Raw genomic sequence first — 22527 nt, forward strand, 5'->3', positions numbered from 1 at the left:
GGCCTGGTATGCAGTAGGCACTCAATAAATGTGTGTGACTGAAGAAACACCTCACATTCCCCCCTTTCTTCCCTCCTCCCCTTACCCCCATGGCATTGTGTGCTCCAGCCCCGGCCACCTCTTCCTTGCGCTGACCCCAGGCCCCAGAATCCCCGCCCTCTCCAGGGCAGCTGCCCCCTCTCCTAGCCAGTTGCTGGTTTGCCTGCCAGGCTAGGTGGCGAGTTCCAGTGCCTGGTATGCAGGAGGAGCCTAATAAATGCTTAAGTGGCTCTGTGGCCTCAAAGACAGGAGGCTCTGAGATGCAGAGGTTGCCTCAGGCCCTCCTGTCCTCACCATATCAGCCCTGTGGCTAGAGTTGCCGCTCCTAGGGAGTTTCTCGACCACTGAGTCAGTTCCTTTCCCCCTTCTGTTCTCCATCCCCCTCGGGAGATGCAAGGAACCCGAAGTCTCTCCGCTGGGGGTTGACGCTGGACAGGTGAGCCACCAATGACCCAGGGCAGGTGGCTTTCCCATTTTGCTGCTGAGGCAGCTGAGGCTCACCACAGTCAGGTGACGTGCTAAAAGTCACATGGAAACTGAGGCCTGGGGTGTGAGCCTCAGACTCACATCACAGGGCTTGGTTCAGGGTACATCCGACTTTGAGTCCTGGGTCCCAGACCTGCAGGACTCTGGGGCCCACGTGGAAGCTGGTGTCCCACAAGGCAGGTGTTGTGTCTGACCCAGCACTGTGTCCCCCACCTGGAAAGTGTCTCCAAATGGATCACTTTCCATCCACGTATAAGAATCCGCTTTCCTGGGGGTCTGTGCTTTGGGTCCAGGTGTTCTGACAGTCCCTTCAACGTGGTCTTTTGATAAGCCCTTCAAGGGGTCCTGTTTAACTCTCACCTCACCCCAGAGAGATGCAGAGGGGCAGGAGCGGCTTCTTGAAGCAGCTGCGGGGCTAGAAGGGACCTTGGGGCTCCCCTAGGCCTAGGTGTCATGGAGGGATGAAGAAGTGACTTGCCCAAGATCACCCAGCAATTCTGTGGCCCCTCTCTCTGCCTGTGGCCCCTGTGCTGCTGGAAACCAGTCCTGGCCCCTCCTGGCCTCTTCCCCTCCTGAGATGGGAATCAGGAAATTTCCACAGCTGCTCCAGGGTGGAGTGTGTTGGATGGGTGGAAGGGGGTGTTAGGCAGCTGTGACTTTCAGTTTAAAAGTGAGAGGGTGATAAGATCTGCCCCCAAGGCCCCGTGGGACAGAATGAGTAACCTGCCGGCCTCTCCCTGCCCAGACCTGCAGGGAAGGTGGAAAACTGACCTGGAGACCTCACCTCCTAGCTTTCGGCCCCACTGGGTAGAGGTTGGAGACACACTTCTCCAGAAGCCTCTCTGAGGGGCAGCTAGAAATCCTGGGAAGGGGGTAGGCAAGCCGGGGGCTCGTTAAGAGGAGCCCCGAGGAGAGTCTCTTAAAAAAAATGAACACATATGATGAATATATAAACTTTGCAAACAGATACACAGTGATCATAACCTTTCGGGTTTGTCACCGGGGGCCTGTCATCCTCGGCTCACCTCCATGTCTGGCTCGGCTGGGAGAGTGCCAGGAGCTGCCCCTTACACCCCTGACTCAGGCTAAGACTGCCAGCCGGGGGTTTCTATGGCAGCTTTGCCCTCTTGGCTTCTGGCTCCCCCTTCATTACCCGTCCAGCAAGCATTTATGGAGTACTTACAGCTCTTCTAGCTGCTTGGGATTATCTGTGAACGAGATAGGCCCAGATCCCTGCCCCCGTGGGCTTAGCTTCTAGCAGCAAAAGGTATGTCCCCCTTCCCAGAATAATGCACTTAGGTATGAAAACTTGTCCACAACTTTGTGGGGCTCCCAGACCCCAGTCCAAGTACCCTCATCTTGGAGGGTGACTCCTTAACCCAGTTTACTATCTAACACAGTCTAAGCATTTCTACCTGCCCCCTTCTGGGAGGGAGGGAGAGAAATGTGTCCCTCTTTGCCCCAGCTCAGAAGCCTGGAGCTGATGGTGGCCTCGGGGTCTCCGTCCATCCCCTGCGTCCAGAGAAACAACTCGTCCTCCAAGGCTCTGGTCAGGGGTCTGTTGAGTCCCTGCTGTCCCCACCCTGACCCTCCTGCGGGGGAATCTCTCCCACTGCTACCCTCACTACACAGCCAGGCCAGTCCGTTTCCATGTCCCTTTTCCCCACTAACTTAACAGCACCTTGAGCGCAGGCACCCCTTCTCTCTGGTGGCACATCTGGGTGCCCACCACACTAACTCATCTCTCCTAACCCTCTTCTGATTTCAGCCCCCACCCCTGCAATGGCTCAGGTGCCTCTGGTGACCAGAGGGCAGCCCGCCCCCCACCCCCCCCCCCCCGCCCCCATGCAATCAAGGCATGGCCTCAGGGCAGCTGACCTGGGCCAGCGATGAAATGGGGCCTCTGCTCGCTGCTGTCCGCCTTGGGAATGGGGGGCTCTTTGTCTGGGCTGGGCCGGGGGAGGCGCTGCTCCCTTGGGCTCTATAACTCAGGCTCTGCGGTGCATGTGCAGGCTGGGTACCCAGTTGCCCTGCAGGCCCCTGACCAGCCACAAGTCAGCCCCAGGGGCCCTTCAGGCCCCAGGTGGCTACAGATCACACCTATCGCATGCTGAATTCTGGTCTGGGGGTGCTTGCACGTAATGGCTTTTACACTCTGAGATGTCTTTGGAAGGACGGGCACAACTAGGAGTCAGAGGTCCAAGAGAGAGAGACTAACCTTTTATATACACGTGTGCATCTTTTTAAACATCATACCATTCATCTATTCACAGATACTAGGTAAATAAAAACTAAAACTAAATACTAGGTAAAATGAGAGGTTTTTGAACCTGCATAGGGTGGGGCCACAGGTCATCAGGCTGTCCCTAGGGTCCCTCATAGGGTCCCTAAGAGTCCCCTCTGGTGAGTACTGCTTCCTAGGGTCCTGCAGACATCCTCAGCTCTCAGACTCAGAAGAGCCTCTCGGGGACCCAGGGGCTGGACGTGTTTGCCCCTTTCCCGCTCTGCGTCTGGCTGTGGTCCAGCCCAGCCCTCCCGGTCCCAGGCCGGGCTGCTATCTCCGCGATCAGGTGGCGGGCAGGACAGCAGTGGGCACGTGCTCCACCTCCCACCCCGTCCAGGGACCCTGCTCGCCAGCCATGGGCGGTTTGGGCCAAACTCCCTGCCTCCTCCCCGCTGTGGGCCAGCCTATAAAGCCACCCAGCACATCCCCGCCGACCCTGGCCCCCTCCCCGGACACCCAGAGCCACCATGGCAGAGCTGCCGGGGTCAGAGATGCCGGGGGACCCCACGCTGTGCAGCGGGCGCTTCACCATCAGCACGCTGCTGGGGGGCGATGAGCCCCCGCCGCCGGCTGCCTACGACAGCAGCCACCCCAGCCACCTGACCCACGGCAGCACCTTCTACATGCGTACCTTCGGCTACAACACTATCGATGTGGTGCCCGCCTACGAGCACTATGCCAACAGCGCCCTGCCCGGAGAGCCCCGAAAGGTCCGGCCCACGCTGGCCCATCTGCACTCCTTCCTCAAGGTAAGCACCGTCTCAAAGACTGGCCACGGTCCTGCTGTGTGACCTTGACACGGGTGCTTAACTTCTCTGAGCCTTGGCCCTTGTGCCCCGGGGACAAACAAGTGTCTTCTTCATGGGTCAAGAGGCCTCAGTGAAATGTGAGCGTGGAAGCTATAGAGCTCGGGGCACATGTTGTAATGTTTATTGTCCGGGCACCGATGACCCAATCAAGCAATCGTAGCCTCCTAGGGAGGTAATGAGCCACGGCGGGTGGAGGTGCGTGAACAGAGGCTGCACGCACCTGAAAGAGGTAGGGAGGTGGGAATGAGGAAGGTCTGCAGCGGAGAGGAGGCTTGCTGGGTTTGCTGCCTGCGGGGCTGGACTGTGGAGGAGGCGAGATGGGGGGCTGGAGTGTCATGACCCCCGCCTGCCTGACCTGTGGCCTCTGGGCTTCCAGCAGGAAGGCAGCCATCTGCACGCCTTGGCCTTCGACAGCCGGCCCGGCCATGAGATGACTGACGGGCTGGTGGAGGACGAGACAGGCACCAACAGTGAGAAGAACCCTGGGGAGCCCGTGCGCTTTGGCTGGGTCAAGGGGGTGATGGTGAGTAGGGTGTGGGTGGGATGCCCAGGAATGGGAGTGGGAGACAGAGTTCCATCCAGGCTCAGCTCTGACTCTCAGATGTCAGTGGCCAGGGTAGACCCAAGGTCCAGCCTGGGCCTCAGAGATTTTCCCTGGTTTTGTGCTTCTCAACCCCCAGACTGTATACCTTGCCCTAGGAAAGATCTGTGTATATTCACTTGTTCTATGGCCTTGGACAAGTTATTTAACCTGCCTGTGCCTCAGTTTCTTCATCTGTAAATGATGTGCGTTAAATGAGTTAATAGACGGGAATTGCTTGGATCAATGCTTCCCCTGGAATTATTAGGAGACATTGTTTTCCCCCACAGCCACCAGGGGGCAGCACGAAACACACAGTGTGAACGCATGTTTTTCTCATTCTCAGTGATGGGCAGGGGAAGGTTTCCTGTGGCCTAGAGCACCAGTAAGTCCTCAAACAGCAAAGAATCAAATGAACTTGGCTTTGCAAGGCATTATGGGACCTTACAGAGGGGATCACATGAGAGTTAGAAGAAGGCTTTGGTCCTGCTCTGGAAGGCGGGAGGCCTGGGTTCTGACCTCACTCTGACCAGCTGCCTACTGGCTGTGCCTCCGTTTCTCCATCTGAACCGTGAGCTCCCCTCTACCCCAGCAGCTCGTATATGGCGTCTGAATCTTCCTCCTGAGCTGTGGCAGCCAGAGCCTGGCGTGGCCCCGTTCAGTATCTCGGAGCGTATAGAGGGTCTTAGAGGTCTCCCTGCCTTGTAAACGCCACGTGTTCCTGCCCCTCCCCAAGACGTGGCTGGGGCCCAAGACCACATCAGCACCCCCACCTCCATGGAATTTCAGTCTCAGCTGTGGCCTCTGGCTTTGCTTTAAATTTGGAAGCTGAAGTCACAGCGACCTGAGTGCTGTTTCTGCTTGTATGTGGGACATTGGCTCAGCTGGCATTTGCTGAGCTGCCCCTGGATGCCAGGCTCTGGGCCAGCAGCTGGCCACTGGGGCCCCGGCTGGGGCTGCCGGACACAGGATCCCGGGCTGGGAGCCCGGTGAGAGGTGATTATGCTTGCAGCCCATCCTCAGACCCCAATGGGAAGGCAGAAAAGTGAGTCTCTGGGTACCCCCCCTCCCTGGGTGCCCCAGTGAGTTAGAGGGGCATTGAAGTAGGAACCCATTGCAGTGAGTAGAGCCAAGAAAGGACCCACGTGTCCCCTAGGCCGTGCTATGCCATGACTGGGGACAGGGACTTGTATGTTTGGCTTTGGGGTATCCGGCCCACCCAGGTGACCTCCGACCCCTCTCTCTTCCCAGATCCGTTGCATGCTCAATATCTGGGGCGTGATCCTCTACCTAAGGCTCCCCTGGATTACAGCCCAGGCGGGCATCGGTGAGTGTCACCTCCTGGGGGAAGGGGAAGAGTGTGCCTGAGACCTTATCCTTCCAGGCCACAATCCTGAACTTGGGCTGCAGAGCCCGCAGGCTCCTGCAGTGACAGAGGACAGGGAGGTGTGGCAGGGGAGTCTGCAGTGGAGTCAACAGACCCGAGGACTCTCCCTGGCCCTGTTGGCCCTCAGTAGGTCCCTGAACCTCTCAGAGCCAATCTCTCCTGCATAGCATCCAGGTTAGGAACTTCTGCTCTGGACAGACACCAAGGTTCAGATGCTAGCTCTGATGCTGTGTGACCTTGGACAAGTTTCTTAACCTCCCTGAGCCTTGATTTCCTCATCAGTAAACTGGGAGTGATAACTATCCCTACCCATAGACCTATAATAGGGTTTCTATGATGCATGTAAAACACCATAGGATTTGGTACCCAAAGGTGTTCATCAAGTGGTAACTATTAATTTTTAAAAAAATTTTTTTAATGTTTTATTTATTTTTGAGAGAGAGAGAGAGAGAGAGAGAGAGAGGAAGGGGCAGAGAGAGAGAGGGAGACACAGAATCTGAAATAGGCTCCAGTCTCTGAGCTGTCAGCCCAGAGCCCCATACGGGGCTCAAACTCGTGAACCACGAGATCCTGACCTGAGCCAGAGTCGGACACCCAACCGACTGAACCACCCAGGTGTCCCTACATTACTTTTTATTACTAAAAGAGGGTACCTTCCTTCCATACCTAATGATCATTTATGTACTGGCTGTTCAGAATATACCAGGAGGTAGACAGAGACCCATTTTTCAGATGAGAAAACCAAGGCTCAGAGAAAACCAAGGCTCGGTGACTTAGGTGGCATGGCAAGCCAGCTGGCTAACTTAGGTTCCTCACATGGCTCCCCACCTGGGAAATGCCCCAGCTGAGTTTCCTGGTAATCACATCCCCTCCACCACCCCCCCCCTCCCAGTCCTGACCTGGATCATCATCCTGCTCTCGGTCACGGTGACCTCCATCACGGGCCTCTCCATCTCGGCCATCTCTACCAACGGCAAGGTCAAGTCAGGTGGGTCCCACCCCACCCCGAAGGCCCTCCTCTTTCTTGTCGCTCACCCCCGTCTCCTCCCCGGGAATGGGTCTCCAAGCCACTCCCACCCACCCCACCCCCACCAAAATGGGGACTCCCCAGGCTGCTCCCTCTGGTTCCAGGTGAAGGCTTTGGGCACCCACAGATGGCCTCGGTTATCTCCTGTGCTATGGGCCCCGTGGGTCCCGTGGTTACCCTTTCCCAGCCTCGGCTTCTGCCTGCCCCAAGCCCACCCCAGCCAGCTGATCCTTTGGTTTCACGGATTCTGGCTCTGTCCTTAATAGGTGGCACCTACTTCCTCATCTCCCGGAGTCTCGGCCCAGAGCTCGGGGGCTCCATCGGCCTCATTTTCGCTTTTGCCAATGCTGTGGGCGTGGCCATGCACACCGTGGGCTTTGCAGAGACCGTGCGGGACCTGCTCCAGGTAAAGCTGGGGGCTGGACCCAGGCAGAGGGAGCCCGGGGAAGCCTACCTCGCTCTCCCCTCCCCCCACCTGGGCCAGGCCTTCCTGCCCCTCTGCCCCACTTTGCCTGCCAGGCCGCTGTCTGCTTGCTGTGGGTGACTGGGTGATCTCATCACATAAAGACCATTCCCAGAAGTCCCCTTCAGGGATGCGTGTTGCCTTTAGGGCCAAACTGTCCAGGCCGATACAGCACGACTCTGGATGTTCTGTGGGTGGGCGAGGTGGTTGTGTTTGTGCTTTGCTGAGAGGGCACCTGTGATGGAGGGGTGGGGTGTGCAGCCCGGCCTGTGCCCCGCCCTAGGAGTACGGCACGCCCATAGTGGACCCCATCAATGACATCCGCATCATCGGCGTGGTCACCGTCACCGTGCTGCTGGCCATCTCCCTGGCTGGCATGGAGTGGGAGTCCAAGGTGAGGAGGGGATGTTGGGAGTGGTCAGGTGAAGAACGTGAGTCGTGAGGCCCCGGTCCTGAGCCTGGCCCTGCCTCTTCTCGCTGTATTAGCTGCGCTTTCGGCTCTGCTGTTGTGACAGAGACCCTGAGGGCGGGGCCTGGAGCAGGACCAGTGTGTTTCTCTCACCTGTAAAAGTCCGTGTGTGTGTGTGTGTGTGTGTGTGTGTGTGGCTCCTGGAGGCTCAGGCGCCCAGACCATTTCTGTCCTGTGGCTGCTCCATCCCTGGGTGTGGCCTCCGTGCACCTGCTCCACAGCGGCCACTGCCACCATGTCCACAGTCCGCTCAGCAGGAAGGGGAGAGGGTGAAAAGGAGCGAATTCCCCTTCCTTTTCCTTTTCTGGCACCACCTGGAAGTTGCTCATGTTCCTCTGCTTCCATTCCATCAACTAGAACTTGATCTCTTGGCCACAGCTAAGCTGTAAGCAGGGCAGGGAGACGTGGTCCTCACGTAAACCTGTATCCAGCCAAAATTCAGAGGCTTGGCACCGTGGGGCGAGGGCAGCAGAAATCTCGGGCGTCAGCGGGCAGACTGGCCAGATCTGCCGCTGCCTGCCCTCTCTCCCTCTCCCTCCGGCTTCCGGCTCTGCGGCCTCCTCGCCGTTGAGTGTCCCAGGCTTGTGCCCCCGATCATTCTGCTGTCACTCATCCCCTCCTTTAGGACCCTTATAGATACCTTTGCAGGCCACTCTGCTCCATAGCCCCATCCACAGTCCCCATCACACCCTTGTTCTTACCCCGGAGTCGTGTTCCTTATTCACCAGCAAGACAAGCCAAGAGCTTTGCTATGTGGCCGACTCCCAGCACGGGACCTGCAGCATAATGGGTGATGAATGAATGAATGAATGAATGAATGAATGAATGAATGAATAAATGAATGAGGATGGGATCCTGGACAGGTTCTGACCTGCTGGGGCTCCCTGAGCGGGTAGGGCCAGGCCATCTGACCTCTAGGGTCCTTTACCCACCCCCCAGGCCCAGGTGCTTTTCTTCCTCGTCATCATGATCTCCTTTGCCAACTACTTAGTGGGGACGCTGATCCCCCCATCTGAGGACAAGGCCTCCAAAGGCTTCTTCAGCTACCGGGGTACGTGCAAGTTGGGGTCCCTGCCCATGGCTCTGGGGACAGGTACAGTCTGCCCACCGGTTGGGCCCATTCTGTGAGCATGAGGAAGATGAGACCCACCCCCAACTCCCAGGGCCAGGAGCTGCCAGAGAGGAGCCTCCTGCCTGGCTGGCTGGGCCCAGCCTTCCAGGCGTCCCTGATTCAGGCTTTGTTCTTCCAGCGGACATTTTTGTCCAGAACTTGGTACCCGACTGGCGGGGTGCAGAAGGCAGCTTCTTCGGGATGTTCTCCATCTTCTTTCCCTCGGCTACAGGCATCCTGGCAGGGGCCAACATCTCTGGGGACCTCAAGGTGAGCCAGGCGCCCACCCTTCCCCCCACCCCTGGCTTCCTGGCTGTGTCCCACTGGGATCTCCCACTGGGCACTGAGCCTGGCACAGACACCATGGAGTCAGAGCTTCTAAAATCCAGTCCATTCCAACCCAACTCAACCCCATTCAATCCAAACCAGGTCCATTCATTCTACTCAGTTCTGAGGTTTGTTGATTGGCACCAGCTATGCTCTAGGCCTGGAGGACTAATGACTAAAGCGGGCCAGTCTCCTCCCTGGTTCCCGGGAGTCAGCCTAAGGGGAAGACGGAGCCAGCTCGACCTTCCAAAGCTACAGCTGGTTCATGCACATCTTGGCTGGGCTGACCTCTTCCCAGGGCCCTCCACCCTCCTGATGTGGGCAGTTTCCTAGGCTCAGAGCTCAAGGTTCCAACCTGCCAATGCCATTGCTATGACCCCTGCCCCAGTCCTGAGGACCTGCTGCTGTCTGTCCCTCCTCCACGTCTTTGCCTCTGCTGTGCTCTCTTCCTGGGATGCCCTACGCTTGTTTTTTAACCTTGAGAAGTTCTGTTTCTCTTTCAAATAACGCTTCCATCCTTAAATCTCTCCTGGCCCTTCGTGGCTCTTGAGCATAAAGACATCGGGCCATTTACGTGTCTCTTCGCCCGTCCCGTTCTCTTGAGCTGGACAACTGGGGCCTGCCTCTATGTCCCGATTCCCAGCTAAGAGTCAGACAACATGCTTATTGAGTGGATAGAGGGTGAAACGTACCGGATGGGAGGCTTAGAGTGAAGTACAAACTGCTAGAAGGTGGGAGAGAAGGGCAGGCGGATGTTGGCAGGGGCTCCGGCAAAACCCTGGGTGGAGGTAGGGCTGAGGCTGGGCTTTGAAAGCCGTGGGGTCTTTGCCAGGGCAGGATCAAGAAGATAGATGGTGTGTATGTGGGGTGATCGGTGAGAGCCTGGCTCTGTGCTTGGAGCCCTTTCCCCCAGCCTCCAGTCCCACTTGAAAGGTGCTCCTTGATGCAGTTTTTTAATGTTTATTTATTTATTTTTGAGGGAGGGAGGGAGGGAGGGAGAGAGAGAGAGAGAGAGAGAGAGAGAGAGAGAGAGAGAGAGAGAGAAAATCCCAAGCGGGATCCACACTGTCTGCACAGAGCCCAACACACAGCTCGAACCCACAAACTGTGACATCATGACCTGAGCCAAAACCAAGAGTCGGACTGAGCCACCAAAGTGCCCCTCCTTGATGCATTTTCTTAAACGACTTAAGAATTGTGCCTTGGGGACAGTCTCCACCCAGCCTGGCTCTAACTGGGTATGCCTGGGCGGTACCCAGCGTGGCCTGGGAATCCCGGAGTGGCTGTGTTTGTCTGGTTCCTTTTCCTTTTCTGGGGAGCGGCCAGCAGAGGCCTGGTCTGCCCGTCCGCCCTGAGGTCCCTGCAGTGGCCAGTCTTGTGCTCAGACAGCCTGGTTCCCCTGCCAGCCCCGTTACAGATCATCGCAGCCTAGCGATTTATCCAGACACCTCGTCCAGCTTCTCGGGTGGCAGGCAGCTGTCCCGGACCCAGTGGGGAAGGGTAGAAGGGCGGTGCACCTCCACTCTGTCCTAAATGCCCTCAAGCCCCCAAGCGGCCCTTCCCTCCTGCATCCAGCCCTCTGCCCATTTTGTGAGACAGCATGTCCTCAACGGGAGAGAAGCTTCCATTCATGGAGACTTTATGCAAGTCCCTTAAAACTTCCCTGGGCTTTAGCTTTGCCAACTGTAAAACGGGACTAACAGCCCACCGCCCCCTCCCCTTCGCAGAGCAGGGAATAAGGATTCCATGTGCTAATTTATGTGATGTGCTTAGAACAGTGCCCAGCATGGAGAAAGTACTAATGGCTAGTAGTCAAGGTTGTGGTAATTTTTACTATGTGGCCTCTGGGTACATTATACTCAGGGGGCTCATGCCCTCATCACCCCCATGTTACAGAGGAGCAAACCAAGCGCAGAGAGGGCTGGGGTGGCCCAGGGCCACACACGCAGGTGGCAGAGGAGCTGGAATGCAAGTTTCTAGAACAAAGAGGCCTCAGCGTCATCCTAAGTTTATCATTCGGTGGGTATGTTTTGAGTACCTGCTTTGTGCCTGCATCTTGTGGACACAGCGGGGAATAAAACAGGCACAAGTTCCTGTCCTCACGGAGCTGACATTCTCGTGAGAGAGACAAGGCACCGAAACATAAGGAGGACGAGGAGTGAGAGTGACTTGTGGGTGGTGCTGGGGAGAGGAACGAAGCAGAGGGAGGGTAGGGAATCCCTGGGGGCGGGGGTGGAGGAGCTGGTACAAATTCGCACAAGGTGGCCGGAGACCTCAGAGAATGTGACATTTAAAGGGGTGACGTCAAGGGTGCCTGGGTGGCTCAGTCCGACTTCAGCTCAGGTCATGATCTCGCGGTCCGTGTGTTTGAGCCCCGCGTCGGGCTCTGTGCTAACAGATCTGAGCCTGGAGCCTGCTCCGGATTCTATGTGTGTCTCTCTGCTCCTCCCCTGCTTGTGCTCTGTCTCTCTCTCTCTCTCTCTCTCAAAAATAAACATTAAAAAAAATTTTTTTTAAGGGTGACATCAGAGTTACCATCATATTAATCCCTCACACCTCCCTGACCCTTTAGCACTGACAGAGCAATCTCGTGACCAATGTCTCTTTACCATCAGCCTGTGCTATAGCCGAGGAAAGCTTTACTAGCTTAATTTTCTGATGGGGAGGCTGAGGCTGAGAGACAAGGGACTTCCAGGTGACAGCTGTGGGGTCTGTACTGCATCTGTGGTCCCAGCGCGTGTCCCCGAGCACGACACAGCCCCCTCTCCTAACTGCTCACATTTGTGGGTGCTGGCTGCGTGCCATGTTGGGTTATCATCTCACAGATCAGGGTTCAGGGAATCCCTGAGGCTCACAGAGGTGAAGGGGCTTGTCCCAGTGCACATACCCCTGGGAAGAGACAGGCTGGGATGTGGGCTCGGATGTGCCTGACTTGTGAGCCGGGCTCAGAGATTTCAGGCCAAGATATAGGGGTAGGATGGAGGCCGGGTGTGCCCACTGCCCACGGCTGCTGTGACAAACTACCACAAACACAGGGGCTTAAAACAGACACTGGGGTGCCTGGCTGGCTCAGTCGGTTAAGCTTCTGACACCGGCTCGGGTCATGATCTCACAGTTCATGGGTTCCATCCCCTTGTGAGGCTCTGTGCTGACTGCTCAGAGCCCGGAGCCTGCTTCGGATTCTGTGTCTCACCCTCTCTCTGCCCCTCCCCTGCTCATGCTCTGTCTCTCAGAAACAAACAAACAGAAACCAAAAACAAGCAAACAAACAAAAAATCCCAGACGTTTATTCTTGCACAGTCTGGAAGCCAAAAGTTCAAAACAAAGGTGTTAAGGGCCACGTTCCCTCTGAAGGCCGTAGGGGAGAATCCTTCCTTTCTTCTCCCAGCTTCTGGTGGCTCTGACAGTCCTTGGCATGGGGTTGCCTCTCTCCAGTCTCTGCGACTGTCTTCAGCCAGCCTTTTTCCCTCTGTGTGTCCCTCCCTCTTCTCACAGGAACACTAGTCATTGGATTTAAGGCCCACCCAACTGGGTATGACCTCATCTTAACTAACGACATTTGCAAAGACCTTATTTCCAAATACGGTCATAATCTGAGGTTCTGAACAAACACGAATTTTTGGAGATACTGTTCAACCCACTGTAGGTGGGAGGGGAAGTGGAGGCGGTCTGTTGGCCTTGGGACCAGGGGGACTCTGTGTGTTGACCTAGTCAGGCCATCCTGGTACCCAAGGAAGAGCTGCCGGGCCCCCCAAAGCAGACACTGCAGCAGATCTGGAAGCTCCAGGTCCCCCAGCCTCGCTTCAGCAACGCATCTCTGCTTCCGCTTGGCTCTGGCCTGCCTCACCTTTCCTCCCACCCCAGGGCCTTCAGAGCCACCTCAGCTGTCCCCTCTGCCGTGAGGCCCTCCATGGTCGCTGCACCATGTTGCTCTCCCTCCTTCCCCTTGTTCTCCAGAACACTTCAGGCTGTCCCGTGACAGGTGCCATCCGCCCTGTGTTGGCGGGACCTCCTTCCCTGGGGCACAGGGTCCTTAAGGGCGGGGTCCGGGGCTCCTTCATTCATCACTGAGTGACCATCGATTCCAACTCAGGCTCCTGAGTGTCTGAGGCAGGGAACTGGCTGTTGCCAGCTTTGTCTGGACCTGCCCGTGACGCTGAACGGTGTCGTGGTCCCTCCAAGCTCTGTAATTTGTGGTTCTACCTGCCAGCTGTGGGAAAGCTGGGGAGGTGCACCGATGTCCTTCCCAGTGCCCACGTGGCCTGCCCCGGGGCTGGGGTCTACACCTGGCGGGGGGACCCTGCTGTAAGGGTCCCTACCTGTGTTGCACCACCCAGCACCAGCCCCCCCAGGCCTGAGGCTGCGGACTTGGTGTGGTCAGGACAGAGCCGCCCCTGGCTCAGCCGGCTGGGGCCTCCGCTCCACTTCCTGGCCTCAGTTTCCCCGCCAGCAGGGTAGGGACACCCTGGCCACTGCCCAGGAAGTTATGTTTGAGGAAGTGTCTGGAAGAGTGGAATACCCGATGTGTGCATGTGAAGATTTGTTATTTCTGCTAGGAAAATGCCAGCAGAGAGTTTCTCCTCAGAGGAGAGTTTGGGGCTTGTCTGTATGTTAATTGCTGTGGAACCACACAAATCAATGGGTACCTGACGGTGATTCACACACGGCCAGCAGTTGCTGGCCCATCCGGGCCTCAGACAAGAGAAGGGCCTGACGGAGGCCCAGAGGCTAACTGATGCCTTCTCTCTCTTCCTCCCCCTCCCCCAGGACCCTGCTGTAGCCATTCCCAAGGGAACGCTCATGGCCATTTTCTGGACCACCATATCCTACCTGGCCATCTCGGCCACCATCGGTGAGTAGCCAGCCCAGACCGCCGGAAGGGTCACACGGGGCAGGGGGCTCAGCTCTCTAACAGGGAGAGCATGGTGACGGCAAGAAGTGGACCCTCAAACCTTCTTTTTGGGGACAACCGGTGGTGACCAGAACATCTTCGTTGGGGGGGGCGGTGGTCGTTTGTGGTGGGGATGGGGACGGTCAGACCAGGCTCCTCTGGTCCCTTCAAACCTGAGGTTACAGATTCAAGAGTAGGAAATTCCTAGAGGAGAAACAATACTCTGACCCAAGGATGGGTAATAATAACAATAATGATGATGGTGGTGGTGGTGAAGACGACACTAACCGCTGACTCAACCACATGCCCGGCCCTTGACATGCCTCACCACATTCAGTCCAAGCACTGCCAACCCGCCATTTTACAGAGGAGAAAAGCAGGGCTCAGAGAGGTTAAGCGACCTGCCCAGGGTCAAACAGCCACTGAGTGGTGGAGCCAGGTTTGAACCCAGGCCTGGGCTGTTGACCCTTGCCTCGCACTGAGATCCTCACAGGTGCTCTGGCTGCCCGCCACCCCCTTGTGAGGCGAGCCGCTCACGGATGGCCGAGGGACACAGCCCCGGTCACAGCCAGCCAGGTCTCTGCTTTAAGAAGGACATGGTGATCTTCACGGGTCACTGTAGGTCACCGCGCCACTGTAGAATGGCACTGACAACGAAAGCGATGGTCATACTTGCTTCCCAGGGTTGTTTCAAGCGCTTAGCGGAGCGCGTGGCACGTCGTGAGTGCCTCTGCACGTTAGCAGATTTCATTGCCGTCATCGTCATCGTCGTCATCATCCATTAGTAGTAGCACACGCTAAAGGGAGAGCTGGCCCCTCAAGCAGCATCTCGCCCTGTGCAGAAGCGGCCAGTGTCTGGGGTGGGAGGAGAGGAGGAAGGAGGGAAGGGCGGGCGGGAGGCCTCCCCAAGCCCTGCTGCCCCTTCAGGCTCCTGCGTGGTTCGCGATGCCTCCGGGGTCCTGAATGCCACCGTGACCCCCGGCTCGGGCGCCTGCGAGGGGCTGGCCTGTGGCTACGGCTGGAACTTCACCGAGTGTGCCCACCAGCACAGCTGCCGCTATGGCCTCATCAACTACTACCAGGTACGCGCGGCCTCTGCCAGGGAGTCTGGCCCAGCAGACGCGGGGAAGGACCAGACAGAGGCTGGAACGGGCTGGGACACACGTGGTTTGGGGGGCTGGGTCCCGGGCGCGGGGGAAAGAGGTTCAGGCTCAGGTGGGGGGCCCCTGAGCCCAGTCCCTGACTCGGTGGGCACTGGGATCTCCAGGCGAGGAGTGTGGACTCGGGGGCCTCAGGACCCAGCCCCTGCCTGAGGCGAGGACTCCGGGCGTGAGGGGCCCCACCATGAGGGGCCCGAACCCCATGTCCTTGCAGACCATGAGCATGGTGTCGGGCTTTGCGCCCCTGATCACGGCCGGCATCTTTGGGGCCACGCTCTCCTCCGCCCTGGCCTGCCTCGTCTCTGCCGCCAAGGTCTTCCAGGTGAGGCCGCAGAACGGGGCCGCGAGTGTCGGAAGGCCCGGTGGAAGGGTCCCCAGGTGACCCCTACAGAGGCCTGGAGGTATCATGGGACGGGACGTCTAGACTGAAGGAGAAAGGGGGCTAGTGAGCAAACCCGCAGGAAGCGGCCCCTGTCCCATGGTATGCTGCAAAGAGCACCCGCATTTCCCTCCCACAGTCTCCCTTGTGCAGCCTGGCGCCCTGCCTGCAATTTCTCTGACCCAGTCTCACCCCCACGCGGGCCACCCCCTCTCTTTGCCCCCTTGCTAGCTCCCTGGTGACGTGGGGGTGGGCAGGGAGATGACTCCCTTTTAAGAGACAGAAGCCAGGGGGCGCCTGGGTGGTTCGGTCAGGTAAGCGTCTGACGGTTGGTGCGTGAGTTCGAGCCCCATGTCGGGCTCTGTGCTGACAGCTCGGAGCCTGGAACCTGCTTCAGATTCTGTGTCTCCTTCTCTCCCGGTCCTTCCCCAACTCATGCTCTCTCAAAAATAAATGTTTAAAAAAGAGAGACAGAGAGAGAGAAGACAGGACCCAGACTGGGGCCAGTAGTCTGCTGAGGTGGAGGGAGGAAGCAGGGCCAGCTGGGGCTGCAAGGGAGGGGAGGGGGGCGCCCAGCCTGGGGTGAGCACGTCTTCCTGTGCCCACAGTGCCTGTGCGAGGACCAGCTGTACCCACTGATCGGCTTCTTCGGCAAGGGCTACGGCAAGAACAAGGAGCCCGTGCGCGGCTATCTGCTGGCCTACGCCATCGCCGTGGCCTTCATCATCATCGGTGAGAGGCTGCCAGGGCGCAGAGGCTTGTGAGCGCCGGCAGGGCTCCCCTCTGTGCCGCTCACCTTGGCGCCCAGCGTCCAGCCGGGCCTGGCAGGGAGTGGGCACTCGTGGAATAACTCTTGAGCGAGGCCCTCTCTGGGAGAAGACTCGGGAGGGTCATGCGGTACCCGCCCCTCCCCCGCCTCCAGACAGGGTGGCTCCCACACCACACCAGGCAGGTGGACCATTCGATTTGGTTAGAAGGGACCCTACCTTCTTTTCCTGCTTCCGTATTCCTGTGTCCTGGCAAGTTGCCCGCACCCCCCAGACACCAGGTCTGAATTAGCCCCCGGGACAACTTTGGAGCACAGGACAGCTCGTGGGAGCTGATACAAACAGCTCAGTCAGTATCTCTGTAGGTGTCTAAACTCATTTCTCCACCCTTGAGCTGCCAGCTCCCTTGGACTTCAAGATAGAAGATGCCCAAGGAGACAGATCCCAGTTAATCAGTTAGTTAGATGGACTTTCTTTTCTCTCTCTCTCTTTTTTTTTTTAGATTTTTAAAAAAATTTATATTCGTTTTTGAGAGAGAGAGAGAGAGAGAGAACAATTGGAGAGGGGCAGAGAGAGGGGGAGACAGAGGATCCGAAGTGGGCTCAGTACTGACAACAGAGCCCAAGGTGGGGCTCGAGCTCATGAAGTGTGAGATCATGACCTGAGCTGAAGTTGGATGCTTAACCGACGGAGCCATCAGGCGCCCCAGATTGTCTCTCTATCCTGGCTTTGCCATAAGCCAGCTGTATTGCTTTGGACACATCATTTTTACCTTCCTGAGCCTTGGTCTCATTTGCAGAATGGGAGAGAGAGTGCAGAAGAGGTGTGTCATAGATGGGCAGGAAGAGACCGGTGTGCACACATATACACACACACATGCACACGCATGCATTCGTATACGCACACACTCCCCAGTACTTCCTGGTCTCCTTAACCAACAAGGAAGAACTTGCTAGAAGAAAGGTGGCCGCACCAAGCAAGGGCGGTGGCCACGCTACGGCACGCTGACCCTCCGGCCCCTGCTCTCTATGCAGGAGCAGGGTGGGGGTTTCGGCTGGTGGTCCCGTGGTCCTGCTACTCACGCTGGCATCAGCGATCCCTACCAATCTACTCACGTCCACTCAAGGGAACCTTTCCAGACACTGGCTGCTCTGGATCCTGAACCAGATGAGGAGGCAGCAGGGCCGCCCCCGGGGGATGGAAATGACTAGTCAGGCCTGGGCTTCCCCAGATACATCTCTGCTTCCTGCTCACCGTGCAGTCCCCCCCCCCCCGCCCCCGCCGCCGACTCAGATTTGATGTCCTTTTATCTAGGCGGTTCTGATTGCACTTCAGACTGAGAACCGTCATTTCAGATGCTCTGGGGCAGGGCTCTTGTGGCGGATTCAGTGGAATCGTGCACAGAGGCCCTGATGCATAAGAGGTGCTTGTCTTGTTTTGGGATCCCCCAGAAGCAGGCCCTGAGACAAGGATACACATACACAAGTTTGTCTGGGGTTTCTTGGGGCAGTGGCAGTGGAGTGAGGCAGGGGAGGGAAGGAACTTGTTCTTGAGTGGGTTTCTACTGCGGGCGAAACTGTGTGTGTCTTGTGGTCTCAGGGTTTCAGATAAAAGATCGTATAGGTCCCGTGTCTTCGGTCACGCTGTAAAGTATATTTCCTACTGTAATTTGTGTTACAAAAAAAAAACGTGACAGCCACTGTCCTTGTGATCCCGTAGCCTCTCCCACTGCTCTCCATCCTCTTAAGAGCTGGCATTTTACGGTTAACGAAACATCGGCCCCTTGAGTGTCACAACACGATGGACCCATTTCACAGATGAGAAGGCCGAGACTCACTGAGCCTCTGTGGCCTGTCTGGAATCCCCCAACTGCCAGGGAGGGTGCCAGGTGGCTCCCTGGCTGGTTGCCCAACAGACTGTCCTCTCTCCCCTCGGGTCCTTGAAGCTGAGCTCAACACCATTGCCCCCATCATCTCCAACTTCTTCCTATGCTCCTACGCCCTCATCAACTTCAGCTGTTTCCACGCCTCCATCACCAACTCGCCCGGTAAGCAGCCCCCTCCACCCTTCTGTGGGAGGAAGCACCTGGGGCGGGGGCATGGGTGGGGGAGTGGAAGGCGTGATGCAGGTGGGCAGACCACAGTCACCTCCCAAATCAAAACCAATTCAAGGAACCATTGAAATCATCATCATAGTAGCTATCCTTTCTCAAGCACGGACAGTGTCCCCTGTATGTGGATTCATACACTGTTTCCAGGGTGCAGAGATTTTTCTAGTGCCTTCCTGCACCAATCTTACAGGAGTCAGGAGTCTGACTCCCCAGAAGAGGAAGAGAATGGCCCAAAGTCACAGAGAGGGTTGCCGTAGGTTGTTAATTGCACAGCTCTTGGGGTGCCGCCTGTTTGCGTCATCGATTTCTATGTTTGTCCTGAAAAACTTCTAGCAGATGGCAGTAAAGAGTCTCGAGAAAACCTTTTTCTTCTTCTTATTAGGCCCCAAATCCCCAGTGGGCTGGTCGCCAGGCCACCTTTGCCTTAGACTGGGGGCTGTGGTGCCCCACAGTCATGCCGTGGGGCAGCTGTCGGTAGTGGTGGGCCGGGCACGGCCCGGTGGCATGGAGCCCCGCAGAACCACATCCTTCCTCGTGCTCTCACCCCCTTGGCTCCCCGGGAGACACGGGAGCCGGTGCTGTTGCTGACGCGTGGCTGTATTTGGCCAGAGCTGGATGCCTCCTCCTTGGAGTAGCCTGACGTGGCCAAGTGCCAGCCAAGGCGGGTGGGCGGTCCTCCCCGGAGCCTCCAGGCCCAGCCCCAGGAGACCCGGGTGGTGGGCAGAGCCCAGGATCCCGGCTCTGGGCTCTGCTGGTGTTGCCACCCAGGCCCTGCCCCAGCAGCACCGGCCCAGGAGGAGGCTCGAGTGTGACCTGTGTCCCCCGCCCAGGGTGGAGACCCTCGTTCCAATACTACAGCAAGTGGACGGCGCTGTTCGGGGCGGTCATCTCTGTGGTCATCATGTTCCTTCTCACCTGGTGGGCAGCCCTCATCGCCATCGGCGTCGTTCTCTTCCTCCTGCTCTATGTGATCTACAAGAAGCCAGGTGTGTGGTCTCAGGCTGCCCAGGGGCCCAGGGGCCCCTTGTCCCCCTGAGGGTGCCAAGCACACCATCGTGCCCTTCGGCCCGGCTGGAGGGCCTGTGTCAGGCTCTGTGCTCTCAAGGGCCCTGCTCTGACCCTCCAGCCTCGTCCCTCCCAGTGGGGTGAGAAGCCTATGGGAAATGTGTCTGCTCAGAACCCACATCTCTGGGTCCGGACCACCCCCGCCAGCACCCAGGACCCAGGAATTGCCTGCCCAGGTCCATCCTCTTGAAAAAGCCGGCCTGCTGGTGTGCACACCCGGGCCTGCGGGTGGCCAGGGGCTGGCTGACCGCAGGCCAGGTGGACACAGCGTGGTGCCCACATACGCGCGAGTGCGGATCCAGGGGTGACAGTGGTCTGGGGACAGGATGCAGCAATCCGGGAAGGCCTGGAATTCTAAATTTGAACCTGGTTTTCCAGGTCGTTGTCTGCTTGTCAAGGGAGGAGAATATTTTATAGAGTTTGATCCTATGAAGTATAACTTTTAAATATATAGCCGTATGACAATGTGCAAACATCAGGAAGAGATCTGTAGGCTGTCCACCCACCAGCCAGCCCAGCTCCCGTGGTGCTCGATTCCTAAAGAAGGTCAACGTCCCCTCCCTTGGCACGTCTGGCTTCTCCCGGGGATTTCTAATCTTGTGCTCACCCCTCCTGCTCAGAGGTGAACTGGGGCTCCTCGGTTCAGGCCGGCTCCTACAACTTGGCCCTGAGCTACTCGGTGGGCCTCAACAAGGTGGAGGATCACATCAAGAACTACCGGTGAGCAAAGCCATGTCCCTGCTCTGGGAGGCTCCAGGCCAAGACCCGTGCCCCTGCCCCGGGGAAAACCCAGGGTGGGCGCGGTCCTTGCTCAGAGAGGGAACAGAGGTGGAGGAGAACCGCCCTGCGGGGAGGAGACGAGGTTGACATGGCTCAGTGGGGACCAAGCAAGTCTAGTGACCTCTCTGTACCTGAGTTTCCACAGCAGGATCTGCTCTTTGAAATGCAGGGGGCTCTAGAAGGGCGATGGGGTGGTGCCATCCCTGCCACAGGTGTCCGTCAGGCTGACTATGACGAACCTCTCCTTAGAGGGAGACTCGGGTGTCCTGGACCCCTTCCCACCACACCTTAATAGCTAACAGTCAGCCATTAAGTACTTACGTTGCATTGCTGCACAAAGTGCCAATCCACCGTCTCACCACAGCCCTCTGGGGTGTATGAAATTACCGCGGTCACTGATGAGAACACGGAGGCACAGAGAAATTACGTAGCTGGCCTACAGTCACACGGCTGAGGAGTGGCCAATTTTGGCTCCAGCTGAGTGTGGCAGCGGCCCTTGACCAGAGGCCGAGTCACCCACCCAGGTGACACAGAGATCTTGTAAATGCTATGCCTCCCCACTCCCAGTCTTTACGCTTCCCGGCACCTGCGTTTTGCACCCAGACCCCTGTGGGCTCTGTCCAGATGGCTCATGCCCTTTTCCCTTCCCCTCCTCAGCCCCCAGTGCCTGGTGCTCACGGGGCCCCCCAACTTCCGCCCGGCCCTGGTTGACTTTGTGGGCACCTTCACCCGAAACCTCAGCCTGATGGTCTGTGGCCACGTGCTCATTGTGAGTGGCCCCTGCAGGTGGGGTGGGCACATACCCTTGGAGGAGCCCCTGGGCATGAAGTCCATACTTGGAAGGGTGGCAGGCAGCGTTGGGGGCCGTGGGGGACAGAAGGGCTGTGGAGAAGCAAAGCCTACCGGACCCTGCTGTGGGCCTGGTTCTCTCTCCTCCCCTGCCCTCCCCTGTTCCAGTCACCAGCTTCTCCCCACTGCCCTACCTCTCACTCTTGCCTCCATTTTCCTTCCCCCACCCTGCTCCCTCCTTCCCTTCTCTTCTTTCCCTCCCCTAACTCCATATGGGAGAATGGGCACCTCTGGGTGTGGCTGAGCCCATGGGGCAGCCTCCAGGGAGGAGAGGGGCTGAATCTCATTCAGGCCAGAGGGTGAAGGAAGGAGCCCCTGAGGTCACCTGCTCCCCCCACCTGCAGGGACCCCACAAACAGAGGATGCCTGAGCTCCGGCTCATTGCCAATGGGCACACCAAGTGGCTGAACAAGAGGAAGATCAAGGCCTTCTACTCAGACGTCATTGCCGAGGACCTCCGTAGTGGTGTACAGATTCTCATGCAGGTGCCGTGGCTTTGGTGGGACAACCCGGAAGGCAGGATGTCCTAAGGGGCTAGTTGAAGCTCCTACTCCCACAGGAGTCTCCTACCTTCCTCACCTTTCCAGATATGCTAATTTGGGGCACTTTCTCGGGGTGCCCAGGGCCTAGGGGAAACTGACCTGGAAGTCTGTGGGGATGGTGGGAGCTTGAGCCGTCCGTGTTTTTCTTTTCTGATATAATTTACAGACAGCAAAGTGAACAAGTATTAAGTGTATAGCCTGATAAATGTTTACGTAAGAAGATACCACCCAGCGGTATGATGCCACCGCTCAGACCAAGTTCCGGAATGTTCTACCAGGCCATTCATTTTACTGCTCAGGTTTCTCATCTGTAAAACGGGATAAAATAATAGGTGTTAATTCTGAGTCAACATTGGGAGTCCTTTCTAATAATTCTAAATATTTCTCACGATTTTTAAAAAAAGAACATATAGGGTCTTTGGGGGGGGGTATGAAAATATTTTGAGAATAGATAGCAGTGATGTTTGCACAACATTTTGAATATCTTAAATTCCACCAAATTCTATACCCTTTAAAATGGTTAATTTTGTGTTATGTAAATTTTACGTCAAAATTTTTTTTTTACATTTTTATTTTTATTTTATCTATCTATCTATCTATCTATCTATCTATCTATTTATTTATTTATTTTACAGGGGAAAGTGTGAACGCAGTCCCCCATTACCACAAATTATGCAGTCGAGTGTCCCACATTTGGGGATTTTTTTTTTTTTTTTTTTTACATTTTTAAACACTGAAAAAAGAAATGCAAAAGATGTGCAGGTGAGATGGCCTGGGGATACGCTAAAGCTTGACATCCAAATTCAAGTGACTTGTGACGAGGAATAATTTGCTGGAGAAGCAGGAACTGGAATAATCCAGAGCTAATGGGGACGGTGCGGTGATCGTAGCTTCTGGTTGTCACGTCACCTTTCTCGCAGGTGTGTCCAGACAGGCAGGACCCTGAACCGGCAGGATGGAATTTCTGAGCCCTCGCCACCTGGCGAAGAGGGCAGCGGGGGC

The 22527-nt window shown here is 56.9% G+C and overlaps 1 protein-coding gene across 7 annotated transcripts in view; it reads left to right on the plus strand.

The window, feature by feature from the left end:
* The first annotated feature begins 3233 nt into the window (after positions 1-3233).
* Positions 3234-22527, plus strand: part of SLC12A3 (solute carrier family 12 member 3) — a 38240-nt gene continuing 18946 nt past the window's right edge. For 4 of the 7 annotated variants that reach the window (XM_043599243.1, XM_043599245.1, XM_043599246.1 and 1 more), the window contains exons 1-17: positions 3234-3558; positions 3995-4141; positions 5450-5525; positions 6478-6573; positions 6879-7018; positions 7359-7469; positions 8484-8595; positions 8795-8925; positions 13750-13834; positions 14801-14955; positions 15248-15355; positions 16021-16144; positions 18125-18226; positions 19120-19275; positions 19975-20074; positions 20792-20903; positions 21328-21468. In XM_043599243.1, the coding sequence (XP_043455178.1) occupies positions 3277-3558; positions 3995-4141; positions 5450-5525; positions 6478-6573; positions 6879-7018; positions 7359-7469; positions 8484-8595; positions 8795-8925; positions 13750-13834; positions 14801-14955; positions 15248-15355; positions 16021-16144; positions 18125-18226; positions 19120-19275; positions 19975-20074; positions 20792-20903; positions 21328-21468 (2178 nt within the window). In that variant the 5' untranslated portion in view covers positions 3234-3276. The remainder of the gene's footprint in view (positions 3559-3994; positions 4142-5449; positions 5526-6477; positions 6574-6878; positions 7019-7358; positions 7470-8483; positions 8596-8794; positions 8926-13749; positions 13835-14800; positions 14956-15247; positions 15356-16020; positions 16145-18124; positions 18227-19119; positions 19276-19974; positions 20075-20791; positions 20904-21327; positions 21469-22527) is intronic. The other 3 variants (XM_043599244.1, XM_043599247.1, XM_043599249.1) reach the window with 1 other exon arrangement.

The sequence above is a fragment of the Prionailurus bengalensis genome, chromosome E2 (assembly GCF_016509475.1).
Source record: "Prionailurus bengalensis isolate Pbe53 chromosome E2, Fcat_Pben_1.1_paternal_pri, whole genome shotgun sequence".
NCBI lineage: Eukaryota > Metazoa > Chordata > Mammalia > Carnivora > Felidae > Prionailurus > Prionailurus bengalensis.